At 43.1% G+C, this 16058-nt stretch overlaps 1 protein-coding gene across 1 annotated transcript; it reads left to right on the top strand.

Moving 5' to 3' along the window:
• The first annotated feature begins 76 nt into the window (after nt 1–76).
• Nucleotides 77–11631, top strand: LOC105940637 (intestinal mucin-like protein). The gene is made up of 18 exons (XM_076887113.1): nt 77–103; nt 211–385; nt 510–754; nt 934–1117; nt 1195–1393; nt 1478–1662; nt 1832–1901; nt 9364–9464; nt 9666–9697; nt 9819–9996; nt 10100–10204; nt 10297–10337; nt 10431–10541; nt 10642–10740; nt 10831–10959; nt 11082–11121; nt 11200–11323; nt 11421–11631. The coding sequence occupies exons 1-18, from the start codon at nt 77–79 to the stop codon at nt 11629–11631; spliced, it is 2256 nt and encodes a 751-aa protein (XP_076743228.1).
• The last annotated feature ends 4427 nt before the right edge of the window (nt 11632–16058 follow it).

Genomic DNA, 16058 nt, shown 5'->3' with positions numbered 1-16058 from the left:
CACAACTGAAACACCAACTACAATTTCAACTTCTCCAACAAATACTAGGATTATAACTGGAACACCAAAATCCACCATGCATTCTACCACTCATGTTACAAAGGTATGATTGAACCTTATTTTATAATTTTACAGCCATGTACTTTCTCTGGTTTTGCAATCGTGTTTTCTCAACATCCCCCCCCCCCCCCCCCCCCCAATTTGTACCAGGGACAAGAGTTTCATCCTTTTTGCAACTGCACTAAGGCCATATCCCTTGACAACAACACATTTCAAATACTTCCTCATCACTGTTCACCCATTGAAAACATAACTTGCAGCAATGGAAAGAAACCAGTTCTTCTATATGACAAGTTCCAGTGCTGTCAACATTACGCTTGTGATTGTGAGTCTTTTTTTGTAAATTTGGTTAGTGCTTTTGTTTTTGTTTTTTTGTTTTTTTAATGACATATGTTTGTTTTGTTTTTTTAATCAATTTCATATTTTAATTTTTTGCCCTCTTTTTCCAGGTGAATGCAAAGGATGGGGCAATCATCATTACATTACATTTGATGGCTTCTATTACAATTATCAAGGAAACTGCACTTATGTTTTAATGCAAGAAATTAATCCAAGGCATCACTTAAGGATTTACATTGATAATGTGTTTGATTCCACTGAAGATGTTTCCCGTCTTCGATCTATAATTATTTTAAATGGATCGCAAATTTTCAATTTGACAAATCATAACCTTACTGGAAGATCAAATTTGGAGGTAAAGCAAGGACCAGTGATTCTCTATTGTTGCTTTGATCTTTCTTGCACCGGCAGTTATACAGTATTTGTATACAGTATTCATATTTGCCTAAAGTCATTCAAAGATAAGAGAACAACAAATAGAAGCACTCATTGTTAATTTTGAGTATTCAACCTTTTTTTTCATGGCACTGATAGGCACTGAAAAATGGAGTACGTCTGAAGCTGCCCTATTCACAAAATGGTGTTACAGTCATGAATTCAGGATTTGACTTGGTTTTGGAGATCCCTTCACTAGAAGTGGTCATTACATTTGGAGGAACTGGCTTCAGTGTTAATCTTCCATATAAAAACTTCGGCAATAATACCAAGGGTCATTGTGGTAAGAACTCTCTCTCTCTCGAGTAGCCCTTGGTTTGAGGTAAACCTCTATATTAATTGTATTATAATTACTGTCAGGAACATGTAACAATAACCCGAGTGATGACTGCATATTGCCTGGAGGTCAGCTTGCTGAAAGTTTTGCAGCGATGGCTGACAACTGGACTGCAAAAGATATTGGCCAAGGCAATTGCACTGTACCGCCTACAAAATCTACAAGTGCACAAGAACCACCACCTCTATACAAAACAGGCGTTTGTGAGCTGCTTAATAGCAGGTAGACATTATCCAATCTATTCTGCCAGATTATCTCCATTCCGTTTGCATTTAAAACACAATATTTTTCTTTTCTTTTTTACAGTCTCTTTGCAAAGTGCCATCCTATTATATCGCCATATAATTTCTACAAGGGTTGCATTTTTGATAGCAGCAATGTTAACAAAACAGAAGTGCTGTGCACAAGTTTGCAAACTTATGCAGCAGCCTGTGCTCGTGCTGGAGTTTGTGTTTACTGGAGGAACCACACTAAAACAGAAAAGTGGTGTGGTAAGAAAGCTTGCGATATTTAATTGTAATTTCATTGGCTTGTTTGAGGAATTTTTTTGTTATCCTATAGTATTTAGGAGATAAAACAGTCTACAGTACATGTTATTTAACAAATTGGTTTAACAGGATGTATATTTAAAAAAGATTTGTTTTTATATTTCACAAACAGCCAGTCACTGCCCATCACACCAAGTTTATCAGCCTTGTGGTCCTGCAGATCAGCCAACCTGTGAAGACAAGTAAGTTGTAATGGAAAAGGCATGTGTGTAAAGTGTCAAGCAACAAATTAGAAAAATATCCTTAATCTTGAAAACTGAAACAAATTTCAGAGTGACTCCTGAATGTTTTTATTAGAGGAAATGCTTTAAAAATAAATAAAACATCTAAGACTTTGGAAAATGCACAGCTCTAAAATAATTCTTATAAAGTTTATGTAAGCATTTGTATTAGTTTCCAATGGCTCGTAGGGTCATAGTCAATTCAATTTACATAGCACAAAATCTAAAAAAAATATTTGCCTCAAGGCACTTTAAATTTTAAGGTAACGACCCTAATATTATACAGAGAAGACCCTCTGTAGTTTTGCTGGCTTATGGCAAAACAACATTTGCCTCATTCAGCTAGGGGGTGAAGAGAGGGAGACAGGACAAAAGATGTGCTGTGGACGAGAGTCAGAGATTAATAAAAACTATGATTAAATGCAGAGTGGTATATAAACACAGAGAGAGTGAAAACAGTTCAGTAAGCAAGAGACACTTGTGGTATAATGCAAAGCCAACAAGCAGACTATTCCTGCTGCAGCAAATCTAAAGAATGGTTCGAGGACAATAAAGTAGTTCTACACATTTCCTGGTCAAAGTGACTCCAAGTTTCCTTACAGTGTTACTGATTAAAACCCATCATCAACTTGGGCCTTACTCAGAGTTCCTATCAGAATTCTGACTTTTTAAACAGATTTAGTCCTCAGCTCAGATAAAATAATCAAAAACACTTGCACTCAGTACTCAAGTAAATATGACTCATTCAAACACACATTCCTTTTCTGCATCTAAGTGTTTTCTTTTCTAACATTCACACACACTCTGATAAACACACCATAGGCAACTTCAGTTAAGTATTTTGATTAAGGATAATTTGGCATAGAGATTGGAGCAACCAGGGATTACATCAAGTACTTGAGGGTGGTTGTGGCTCAAGAGGTAAGCCGCAACAGAGGGTTATTTGCAATACGATAGATGATGCAGAGATGGATGTATGTGTCACGGCGAGTGAGAAGAGCCGTGTGGAAGAAATGAAGGAGGATCCAAGCGCAGGCAGTCGTGAAGGTGTGAAGGTGGTTTATTGAATAAATGGCAAAGGAAAAATGGCAAACGAAGACAAATGAAACTATACTGGAAAACAACTGAACTACAGTGCAGAAACCAGAACATGAACATGGAGGGCGAGCAGAGGCAGACGATGGTAGACAGCAGGGAACACACGGATGAAACATGGTGAATACACAGACGGACCAGCAACTACAATGACAGAGGACACGACTTAAATACACAGAGAAACACAGGGGAATTACACACAGGTGGTGGACACAGCTGGGAATAATCAACAAGACGAGACAGAGGTAAAACTGAACACACTCACATGAGAAGCAGACCTTCACAATAAAACAGGAACAAGAAACCATCACACTAAGACGCAGACTCGACATAGAGAGACAGACAGAAAATGACACATGGAACTAAACTAAACCTGCAAAAACATGACAACTCAAAATACTGGGTCAAACTGACCCAGAACCGTGACAGTACCGACCCGCCAAGGGCTGTGTCCCGACAGCCCAAAACAAAAAAAAAGAGCACCAGACCAAGGCGGGCGGAGGGGGTCCAGGAAGGAGGGTCCGAAACAAAAAACAAGGAGCACAAGAGTCCAAACACACAAGAAAACAGTCCAAGAACACAGGAAAACAGATCAAAAACAAAACCAAATCAGAGCTCAACAAGAGTCCATGAAAAGTTCAGGGGGCCGACCGTGCACATGGCAACGGCGGCGACGGGCAAACAGTTCTGGAGGCCGACCGTGCACACGGCCACGGCGCAGGCAAAACCAATCGGGAGGCCGACCACTTGGAAGGCAGTGGTGGCCACTGAGCAGGTCTGGAGGTCGGCTGCGATGCCAGCGGCGGCGACGAACTCTTTCCGGAGGCCGTCCACAATGGCCATGAAGCCAACTTAGAGGCCTGGAAAAAAAATCGCCAGAGGTGAGGCAGAATACGCCGAGCGGGCTCTGACGGCAGTGTTGCAACCGCAGGACCAGACGAGGCAGGACCAGACGAGGCAGGACCAGACGAAGGCGGAGCTGAAGCTGGACCAGACGAAGGCGGAGCTGAAGCTGGATCAGGCGGAGGCGGAGCTGGACCAGACGAAGACGAAGGCGAAGCTGGACCTGACGGCAGCGGGACGGCTGCGGAACCTGACGGCAGCGGGACGGCTGTGGAACCTGACGGCAGCGGGACGGCTGCGGAACCTGAAGGCAGCCGGACACCTGCAGGCGGTGATGCTGCAGGAGGTGATGTGGATGCAGGCAACGGTGTAGAAGTCACAGGGGATGATTCAGCAGGTGGTGGCTGAACAAACTTCCCCGGACCGTCAGCAGACGTGAGGATGTGCTTGCTGGGTACTCCAGGACCCCCAGCAAATGAGGCGTGGTGCTGGACGGGCTCCTCGGACCCACCAGCTGACTTGGCTTGAAGCTGGACGGGCGACTCGGACCCACCAGCAGACGACACTTGAGGCTGGACGGGTGACTCGGGCCCTCCAGCAGACGACACTTGAGGCTGGACGAGCGACTCGGGCCCTCCAGCAGACGACACTTGAGGCTGGCTGGGTTCTCCCGAACCCCCAGCTGACGACACTTGAGGCTGGCTGGGTTCTCCCGAACCCCCAGCTGACGACACTTGAGGCTGGCTGGGTTCTCCCGAAACCCCAGCTAACATGGCTTGAGACTGGACGGGCTCCTCTGGCCCTCCGGTGGAAACAGACACTGAAGCAGCAGGTACGGAGACCTCCGCCAGTGTGGACACTGGCTGGGACTGAGCAGCACAGTGGCTAGACTCAGGCAGCAACAGTGGGATGCAGTCCTCAGAGGGCTGAAAGTGTTCCCCAATACACTCAGCAGAGGACGGAGGCAGACGGGTGAACTCACTTGAACTCTCAGGGGGTGCTGAGAGCTGAGACTGTTCTGGTGAGTTCTCCGGTGAGGCTGCTGGCGCTGGCGTCTTGACCTCTAGGGGTCCAGAGTTAGCTGGTGACTGACACCCAGTCTCTGGGGAGGCCCTAGAGGGAGCAACTGTCTCTGACATGGCCAGCTTAAGAGAACCAGCAGATATTGTGGTGAAGTGTGTTCCCTGCTTTGAATGAGACAGTGAGGATGGTGGCTGAGTAAATGAGCGGGCAGACAGCTGAACTGGTGGCGACAGAGCAATAGGCAGCGAAGCGGCTACAGACTGACCTACAGGTAGCGGAGACGATTGTAGTGGAGTCATAATGAGTGGTGGAGTGGCTGACTGAACGGAGGGCAGCGCGGCTGCTGACTGAACGGAGGGCAGCGTGGCTGCTGACTGAACGGAGGGCAGCGCGGCTGCTGACTGAACTGAGGGCAGCGCGGCTGCTGACTGAACTGAGGGCAGCGCAGCTGCTGATTGAACCGTTAACTGAATTGCAGACCCAACGTTAAACTGTGGTGAAAGTGTGGATGGGAGAACATGATCAGGAAAAACTGTTTTGGTGAGGTTTACAACTTCCCCTGAATGAATCAGTGCAGGTGAAAAAGGGTCCCAAACATTTTCATTGTCTAAATTCATAATACCAGGCTTGGAAACAGAATGGAAACAGTCATTAACACAGAGCGTAGGCTCAAGAGAAACAGTCTTTGAAGCAGTGGCCATGGGTGAGACAGAAAAATTATTGTTATCTTCAGAAGACACACAAACAATAGCTCCAGAAAACACAGTCACAGAGTCTGACGCAGCAGAAAAAGTGTCCCTTTCACTCACCACAGCCGATTGTTTACATGTCTCGACATCCGGCTGTGGGGTGCCACGCCGACGGCGCAAACGTCGCTTCTTTCTTGGAGACGGCTCCGACAGGCCGGGTAATCCCTCGTCCGGCGGTTCGGACGGCACGTCCTCCGTTGAAGTGAGCAGGCGAGCAGTAGCGGCGGGGGGGTGTAGGTGAAGCTCGTGGAGAACGAAATTCTCCCAAAGCTATCATATACAGTGAAGACATAACATCACTAACAAGATAATGGGCCTCTGTGAGAGGAATTTAGGTAGCTGCTTTGCACTGGGTTGGCACATGGCACTGAAGAAGTGGAGGAATTATATGCTATATGCTTTACAACTCCTTCAGAAATACATCTGCAATAATGAAATATATTCCCACTGCTATATGATCCATAATTGTAAATGTAAACATGAATGTTGCCATGAATTATCATTTTACAAAATCAGTGTTTATCCGTAGTTTCAGCGTTTCTTCAGTTTGGCCCCTGGAAGACAATGGTTTCAAGGTATCTCTGTCTTCTGTTTGTCAAAAGGTTTGTTTCCAAGTGAGGTAAAACGATTTGAAACGTAAATGGGTTGTCCTGTTTTCTCAACTGCTCTGGACAATCTGTTGGGGGAAAGCTAATAGTGGTTAAACTACTTTCAGGGGCCTGTCTAGCTACACTTATTACAAGTATTGTCATTATTAAAGGAGGTTGAGGAGCAGTTAAACATTTGACACAGTAAGTAGGAAATTGTGGAAGGGACAAAAAGTAAAATTTAATTTATAGATATTAAATGAAGGCATTAATTATGCATGATATGTCATCATCGTATATCATCGTGCTTCCTAGCAGCCACCTAACAAGTTATTTCCTCATAAGTCAACTACAAAGACTGGCATGATTAGTAAATTTGTGCCAGTCAAATCCGACCTGACACTGCTCCCTAAATCACTCTGCTTCACGTCTCCTCTTGCAGTTAAGCAGAAACAACACTCTGCCACTAAATATATGTATTTATTTATGCATTTTATACATTTGTTAAAGACCCCTTAGTTTAAAAATACAGGGTACATTAGATTGGGAACAGCTTTCCAGGTTGAATTTAGTCTTCTCATAGTGGGATTGACACACTAATGTGTTTGAATGATGCAACGCTTTTAGGTTACTGCTATCACTGATTCCTTTTTTTTCTTGTGTCATGGTCTTCAACATGACATTTATTACTCACTGAGTCGTCAGACCTTTTTTTTTTGCCTTTTTATATTACCTAAACTAACTAAGAAACTACAGGCAGATCCACACAAAAATGGGCAGAAGCTAGCAAAAGGAAGCAAAAAGGTATGTCACATTTTGAGCAACGCTGCTCTTAATCAGAGGATAATAAACACTGTGATGCCATTTCAAATAATGTTATGCTACACACAGTGAGGTTACATGAATGTAAGATGCAGATGTAAACATATTTGTATTACAACATTCAATTCAATTCAGTTCAATTTTATTTATATAGCGCCAAATCACAACAAAAGTTGCCTCAAGGCGCTTCATAGGTACAGAGAAAAACCCAACAATCATATGACCCCCTATGAGCAAGCACTTTGGCGACAGTGGGAAGGAAAAACTCCCTTTTAACAGGAAGAAACCTCCAGCATAACCAGGCTCAGGGAGGGGCGGCCATCTGCTGCGACCGGTTGGGGTGAGAGAAGGAAGACAGGATAATAGACATGCTGTGGAAGAGAGACAGAGGTTAATAACAGATATAGTTCAATGCAGAGAGGTCTATTAACACATACTGAGTGAGAAAGGTGACTGGAAAGAAAAAACTCAATGCATCATGGGAATCCCCGGCAGCCTACGTCTATTGCAGCACAACTAAGGGAGGATTCAGGGTCACCTGGTCCAGCCCTAACTATATGCTTTAGCAAAAAGGAAACTTTTAAGCCTAATCTTGAAAGTAGAGATAGTGTCTGTCTCCTGAATCCAAACTGGAAGCTGGTTCCACAGAAGAGGGGACTGAATACTGAAGGCTCTCCCTCCCATTCTACTTTTTGCAGTAGTCCAGCCTGGAAGTAATAAATGCTTGAACTAGTTTTTCAGCGTCAATCTGAGACGGGTTATTTCTAACTTTAGAGATTTTGCGCAAATGGAAGAAAGCAGTCTTACATATCTGTTTAATATGTGCGTTGAAGGACATGTCCTGGTCAAAAATGACTCCAAGGTTCCTCACAGCGTTACTGGAGACCAAGGTAATGCCGCCCAGAGTAAGAATCTGGTTAGATACCATATTTCTAAGATTTTCAGCTCCGAGTAAAATAACCTCAGTTTTATCCGAATTAAGAAGCAGAAAGTTAGCGGCCATCCAGGTCTTTATGTCTTTAAGACATTCCTGCAGTTTAACTAATTGGTGTGTGTTATCTGGCTTCATGGACAGAGTTGGGTGTCATCTGCATAGCAGTGAAAATGTATGCTATGTTTTCTAATGTTACTGCCTAAGGGAAGCATGTATAATGTTAACCGAATTGGTCCTAGCACTGAGCCCTGTGGAACACCATAATTGACCTTAGTGTGTGAAGAGGACTCTCCATTTAAATGTACAAATTGGAATCTATTAGATAGATATGATACAAACCACTGCAGCGCAGTACCTGTAATACCTACAGCATGTTCTAATCGCTCTAATAGGATATTATGGTCAACAGTATCAAACGCTGCACTAAGCTAGCAGGACAAGCACAGAGATGAGTCCACTGTCAGAGGCCATAAGAAGATCATTTGTAACCTTCACTAAAGCTGTTTCTGTGCTGTGATGAGCTCTGAAACCTGACTGAAACTCTTCAAATAAGCCATTCCTCTGCAAATGATCTCTTAGCTGTTTGACAACTACTCTCTCAAGGTTTTTTGATATGAAAGAAAAGTTGGAGATTGGCCTATAATTAGCTAAGACTGTTGGGTCTAGAGATGGTTAACATGACTGAAGGACAATAAACAAAAAGAAGAATCTTTATTATGTGGGGCTCAAATCAACCAGTAAAACTGCTCATGCCTCTATATTGTATTTATAGATTTTCAAAGGTGTACAAATTCCATAGTTGCTGTGACAGTGAGGTTTCACAAACAGTGTTGCAATTTAGTGTATAAATATTTTAGTAAATACTTTACACTTGCAGTGAAAAACAAATGCAGAGAGAAAAACACCCGATAGGCTATCCTAAACTGCTGTCAGACCTGTTAACTATCATGAAGGATCGGACAACTTTAAAGACATTACACAGAAATGTAAAATATCAGCTAATGACCAACAAGAACAAATGTAAGAAATAAACTTGGGATGTTGAAACACATGAATATCAAACATGCAGATGCCACTTGCACATGTTCAGTTCCGGTACAACTGGGAGGGGTCACAGTATGAGTTATTTATTCTATTTTTTTTAAGCTGGTGCAATTCTAGTGTTAAGATTTACCAGATTTAGAAATGCCTGATTGTTGGTCACATTTTTTCTGGTGCAACTAATAGATCAAACTGGAGCCCTGCCATGTGTTTTTTTTTGTTTTTTGTTTTGGTCCTCCCAGCAATGGGAAACAGTTTGTGTTATTTGCCTTGAAAATCCATTATAGTCAAAAGGGCTAATGCTTTTTCTCACTGTCTGAATATTTTAGTTCTTACGAACCCACCATGAACTTTACTGCTGAGGGCTGTTTTTGTCCTGATGGAATGAAACTTTTCAGCAGACAGTCCAACATATGTGTGAAAACATGTGGTAAGTTTGGTATAATTGCCCGGGTTGTATCATTTCAGTGAATACACATTGTGATGCTTGTGATCTATATGTGTGGATCTATACGTGTGGAGGAAATTCTAAGTGACTTGTAATATAAGAAATCGCTTTACTGCAAGCAGTGAATGAATGATTATGTTTGGAATTAATTACAATTAAGATTAAATAATTTTGTTTCAACAGGATGTCTTGATCCTGAGGGTAATTCTCGTGAGGTGAGCAAAGTCTTAATTTCATGTTCAGTTAAAATCCTAACCTTTACTTAGCTGCAAGAGACAAATGTGACATATCAAATGAAACCACAGTATTATATATTACTTTCTATATGACTTTCAGTTCAATGAAAGATTTGAGCTCAAATGCCAGAAGTGCACCTGTGAAGAATCCACAAAGACTGTGACTTGCAAGCCTAAGGAGTGCCCAAAACCAAACATAACAGAATGCTCTGATGATGGATTTGTCCTCATCAACCAAACTGATCCATCAGATCCCTGCTGTTCTACCCCTGTTTGCCGTAAGACTTGTAGCATCAAGGCAATCGTGTGTTTAATGTGTTTAGATGACTGTTAGCTCATGTTAATTCTTGACTCTGAATAAATGTTTTATCATCTCCACAGAGTGTAAACCTGGCGGTTGCCCAGACATAGATGTGACCTGTTCAATTGGAAAAAAGCCAGTTGTCAGTATTCCTAAGGGAAAATGCTGTCCAGAACTTAGATGTGGTAAACTAAAGACTGCAGTTTAAATTGATGCATAACCTAATGACAAAATTAGCACTTTCACTTATCTTTAGTCATTTTTTACTTTTTCCTAGAACCTAAAAAGGTTTGTGTTCGGAATGAGACTGAATACCAGGTAAATAAGAAGCAAATGATTGGCCACCTTTTTTACCTTTAAGGATTTCTACTGCACATAATTCTGTACGGCTATTTTCTGTTTATCTGCTAGCCTGGTTCTTCAGTTCCTGGGTCTGTATGTCAGGAGTGTACCTGTGAGGCTGAACAAAATTCTACTGTAATAAGCTGTAAGGATCAGGAATGTAACAAAACGTGTGACATGGTAAGAAACACCCAGTTTAAACAATATCAGTGTAGTGTAGATGTAGCTTTGTTATATTGCACTTGGCAACCAAAATGTGCCCCCTCTCTTTGTCTTTCAGGGATATGAATATGTAAAAACTGATTCAGATGAGTGCTGCGGGAAGTGTGTGCAGACACACTGTGTTGTCAATATTAACGGATCCAAGCAACTCTTGTCTGTAAGTTGGCTGCAAGGCCACATGCTTATGTTTATTTATGTTTAAATAAATATGTGTGTGTACATATATATCTCTCTCAATTATCTTCAGCAAGGAGAAACCTGGTCACCAACTGAGAATAGGTGTGATGAGTATACCTGTGTTAAGAATGGTGAGATTTTAACAACAAGCACTTCACACACAGTCTGCCCAGTATTCAATGAGAGCAGCTGTCAGCCTGTAAGTATCCATTTTCTCATTATTCATCTTGTTTGCATTCATCTGTGTGAACAGAAGTTGAACAACTTTTGTTGCTGTATATTTTCTTGTATTTAGTCGTTGTTGTATATTTTCCTTCTTAGGGGACAATTCAAACTGCAGCAAACGGCTGTTGTAAAATTTGTGAGTATAACATTTGAGTTTGTTTTAGGTTAAGATACTTAAATTAAAATAGGCTAACTGTGCATCTTTTTTGAAAAGGCGCAGAGAAGGAGAAGGCATGCAAGTTCATGTCCATGAAAACCAATATTACACACAACAACTGTACGTCTGCCCAGGAGGTAGATATGCCATATTGCGAAGGATCCTGCAACACTTATACCATGTAAGGATAATCTTTAAAATAATTTCCTCTGAAACGTTTTAAAAAATACTATTATATAGTTTCAGTATTGATTAAACCCATCCTCTTCTGTATTCAGGTACTCTAAAGAAGCAGCAGTCATGCAGCATTCTTGTTCCTGCTGTAAGGAGACATGCTTCAGCAATCGCACTGTAGACCTGGTCTGCCCAAATGGAGACACGGTCCCCTACACATACATGTATGTGGAGGAGTGTGGTTGTACCAACACAGAATGCACCGCAGCTGCTGGACAACATATTCGCAGGAAGCGAAGCTTCACACTGCTGTGATAAGCCAGTCTGTGTATGAGGAACACGTTTCCTCCCATATTATTAAAGCAATCATTAAATGTCTACAAAATAAATGCCAATATAAGGAGAGCATTTATGAACATTGATTCAATAAAAAGGATGCAACTCAGTTCATGTGTCATTGTTTTCAGTGTCTTGTATATGCCACTTAACCATGTATGACAGAAATTGGAATTGTTTTTGCCAAGTTTAATGATAAAACAGTCCTTTATTTATCTATCTCCCAGTTTTGCATGGTTTCCTTTAAATATGCTACTGCAAAGAGAACAAATTACCCTGTAATATTTTCAACATGGAGAAGTATATTGCTTTGTATTACAAAAAGCAAACCAAAAAAAAAAAATTCAATATTCAAATATTTAAGGTATCAAAAAGTTAAGGTTATTCAAGTAGATTGGGTACATAGCCCCAAGTGCGATAGGAGAAGGATCGTTGAGTGCGAGAGGAACTGACCTGAAAAATAGGATCATGGCCAAGCTTGAAACCTCGATCCCCCGTAGCCGGTTACCAAGATTACGTGAAGTACCCTCAGAAGGTCTGCTAGATGATGTTAATGCAGCACTACGGGCAATACCTACAACCACGATTACCGACACTAACAAGCTGATCTACAGTACGGCAACAGTGATCAGTGAGATGCTTGGCTACAAGTTGAACAGCGACAAGGAGCAGTACCCTCCATGGAGAAGGAGGCTAGAGGGCAAGATCAAAGTAGCACGGAGGGAGGTTAGCCAACTAACGGAGTTGCAGAAAGGTGCGACAAATAAGGTGCCTAAGAAATACAGCAAGCTGTCCATACCTGAGGCCTTGGAAACTGCCAAGCAAAGACTCACAGCCTTGGCCAGCCGCTTGAGGAGGTACACCAGAGAGATAGAAGGCAGGAGAATAAACCAACTCTCAGTGGCAAGGGAACAATAAGAGAACAGCACCACCAAGGCTGGAGACGGAGCAATACTGGAAGAGCATATGGGAGAAGGATGCAACCCATAACGGCAATGCTCAGTGGCTAGAGGATCTGAGGGCTGACCACAGCGACCTCCCTGAACAGGGTCCAGTAACCATCACAGTGGCAGATATCCAAGAAAGGGTCTCCAGTATGAAGAGTTGGACAGCACCAGGGCCCGACATGGTTCACGCCTACTGGCTGAAGAAGCTGACTGCACTCCACGAGCGTCTGGCAACACAAATGAACCAGCTGCTAGTTAACGAGAGACACCCGGAATGGCTAACTGAAGGCCGGACGGTCCTGATCCCCAAGGACCCCAAGAAGGGACCGGTCCCCTCCAACTACCGACCAATAACCTGCCTCAGTACTACATGGAAGCTCCTGTCAGGCATCATATCGGCTAAGATGAACATGGGTCAATACATGAGCGGGACACAGAAAGGAATTGGCAAGAATACCAGAGGCGCAAAACACCAGCTACTGGTAGACAGAACAATCAGCCGAGACTGCAAGACCAGACTGACCAACCTGTGCACTGCCTGGATTGATTACAAGAAGGCCTATGACTCAATGCCCCACAGCTGGATACTGGAATGCCTAGAATTGTACAAGATCAATGGGACCCTAAGAACCTTCATCAGGAACTCAATGGGGATGTGGCGTACAACACTAGAGGCCAACTCCAAGCCCATAGCACAAGTCACCATCAAGTGCGGGATCTACCAAGGAGATGCTCTGTCCCCACTGCTGTTCTGCATAGGCCTGAACCCCCTCAGTGAGATCATTAACAAGACTGGCTACGGATACCGACTACGGAACGGAGCAGTTGTCAGCCACCTCCTGTACATGGATGACATCAAGCTGTATGCCAAGAGTGAACGAGACATCGATTCACTGATCCACACTACCAGGCTATACAGCAATGACATTGGAATGTCGTTCGGACTGGAGAAGTGTAGTCGGATGGTAACAAAGAGAGGGAAGGTAGTCAGAACTGAGGGGATTGAACTACCAGAAGGCAACATTGCAGACATAGAGGACAGTTACAAGTACTTGGGGATCCCGCAGGCGAATGGGAACCATGAAGAGGCCGCTAGAAAAGCTGCAACCACCAAGTACCTGCAGAGGGTCAGGCAAGTCCTGAGGAGTCAGCTGAATGGTAAGAACAAGATCCGGGCCATCAACACGTACGCCCTGCCCGTGATCAGGTACCCTGCTGGGGTAATAGGCTGGCCAAAGGAGGAGATAGAAGCCACTGACATAAAGACAAGAAAGCTCCTTACCATGCATGGAGGGTTTCACCCCAAATCCAGCACCCTGAGGCTGTACGCTAAGCGGAAGGAAGGGGGCCGGGGACTGGTGAGTGTCAGCACCACAGTCCAGGATGAGACAACGAACATCCAAGAATACATTGGGAAGATGGCCCCAACTGACCGAGTGCTCAGTGAATACCTCAGGCAGCAGAAACCCAAGAAAGAGGAGGGAGACGAGGAACCAGCATGGAAGGACAGGCCCCTGCACGGTATGTACCACCAGCAGATAGAGGAGGTGGCTGATATCCAGAAATCCTACCAGTGGCTGGACAAAGCTGGACTGAAAGACAGCACAGAGGCACTAATCATGGCAGCACAAGAACAAGCTCTGAGCACAAGATCCATAGAGGCTGGGGTCTATCACACCAGGCAAGACCCCAGGTGCAGGCTGTGTAAAGATGCCCCAGAGACAATCCAGCACATAACAGCAGGGTGCAAGATGCTAGCAGGCAAGGCATACATGGAACGCCATAACCAAGTGGCCGGCATAGTGTACAGGAACATCTGTGCCAAGTATAACCTGGAAGTCCCGAGGTCAAAATGGGAGATGCCCCCAAGGGTGGTGGAGAATGACCGAGCTAAGATCCTGTGGGACTTCCAGATACAGACGGACAAAATGGTGGTGGCTAACCAACCGGACATAGTGGTGGTAGACAAACAGAAGAAGACGGCCGTAGTGATCGATGTAGCGGTTCCGAATGACAGCAATATCAGGAAGAAGGAACACGAGAAGCTGGAGAAATACCAAGGGCTCAGAGAAGAGCTCGAGAGGATGTGGAGGGTGAAGGTAACGGTGGTCCCCGTGGTAATCGGAGCACTAGGTGCGGTGACTCCCAAGCTAGGCGAGTGGCTCCAGCAGATCCCGGGAACAACATCGGAGATCTCTGTCCAGAAGAGCGCAGTCCTGGGAACAGCTAAGATACTGCGCAGGACCCTCAAGCTCCCAGGCCTCTGGTAGAGGACCCGAGCTTGAAGGATAAACCGCCCGCAGGGGCGTGCTGGGTGTTTTTTTTTTTTATATATATATATATATATATACACACACACACACACACACACACACACACAATACACATGCAAACGACTGTGTAACAAAATTAAGAGAATACTTGAATAACCTTAACTTTTTGATACCTTAAATATCACTATAATTTACCCGCAATATTCAATATGACCCAAAATAAATGACCAAACCCATAAACACATTTGGAATGTTTCTATAGGAGCCAGGGCTGAGAGCCATTTTCCAATAACTGTTTCTAAAACCTACAATCATTTTTCAGCCACAGTTATTGCCCCCTTACTGGCCATTAAATAGAATGTGGACTTAAGGGCACTTCCACTTTTCAGTCCCCCATGTTTTCATCATTGAGGTTCCTTCGTTTGCCTGTTAAGACAGAAGTGCTAGTATCATTGTTTAGATATCTTTACTAGAAACATTGCATCTATCGAGAAGATTCTATTTTATATACACACACTGCTAGGTAATTGTATTTTCTGTATTAATTAGGTTTTATCTTTATATTTATAACTATTAAAAGCAATTCCTTTTTGCTATACCAAAGGTTCTATCTCAACATTTTTATTACACTCAAAACAACGTGTAAAAAAAACTAACTGACTAATTTAAAACTATAACTATTTCTGAAGTTTCTATGTGAGGTTTATTTTTCTGCTTCACAGAAACACTGTAAATGCCTAACTGACATGAGCATGAGCATACACAAAGAGCACAACTTACATGCTAGTGCATAGTGGTTATGTTAACTCCATCTTGTTTCAAAGGTATAATACAGATTATTTGAAGTTCACTATCTTAGTTTAATGTGTCAGCAAGCTAAAATTTAATTACTTGCACAAAGTTGAGTCCTAATGAGACTGTTTTAAAACAGTACCATTAAATTGTTATAGTTACATCTGGGGAAGTTAAAATGTACCTAAAGTTAGTAGAATCTATCTTCTTGGGGCTGTGAGACATTAAACCAAATGTTACACTTGTTGAGCAAACTACACAGAAAATAGTGCTGTTATCATGATAACTGATGATATTTGGCAATGTAAAAATATTGGCAAAGCCTCAGAATTACATCAGTCTCATCATCTCACTTTTTGAGCATTTGCTGTATGTTAATCCAAAGCTACTTATG

Source organism: Maylandia zebra, linkage group LG7 (assembly GCF_041146795.1).
Source record: "Maylandia zebra isolate NMK-2024a linkage group LG7, Mzebra_GT3a, whole genome shotgun sequence".
NCBI lineage: Eukaryota > Metazoa > Chordata > Actinopteri > Cichliformes > Cichlidae > Maylandia > Maylandia zebra.
This window is presented reverse-complemented; position numbering and strand designations above follow the sequence as displayed.

Coding starts and splice junctions, on each gene's coding strand:
- LOC105940637 (XM_076887113.1), top strand. CDS start 77: ATGCATTCTACCACTCATGTTACAAAG. Junction 10,741..10,830: donor GATCCAAGCAACTCTTGTCT/GTAAGTTGGCTG, acceptor AATTATCTTCAG/CAAGGAGAAACCTGGTCACC. Junction 11,122..11,199: donor AAACGGCTGTTGTAAAATTT/GTGAGTATAACA, acceptor TTTTTTGAAAAG/GCGCAGAGAAGGAGAAGGCA.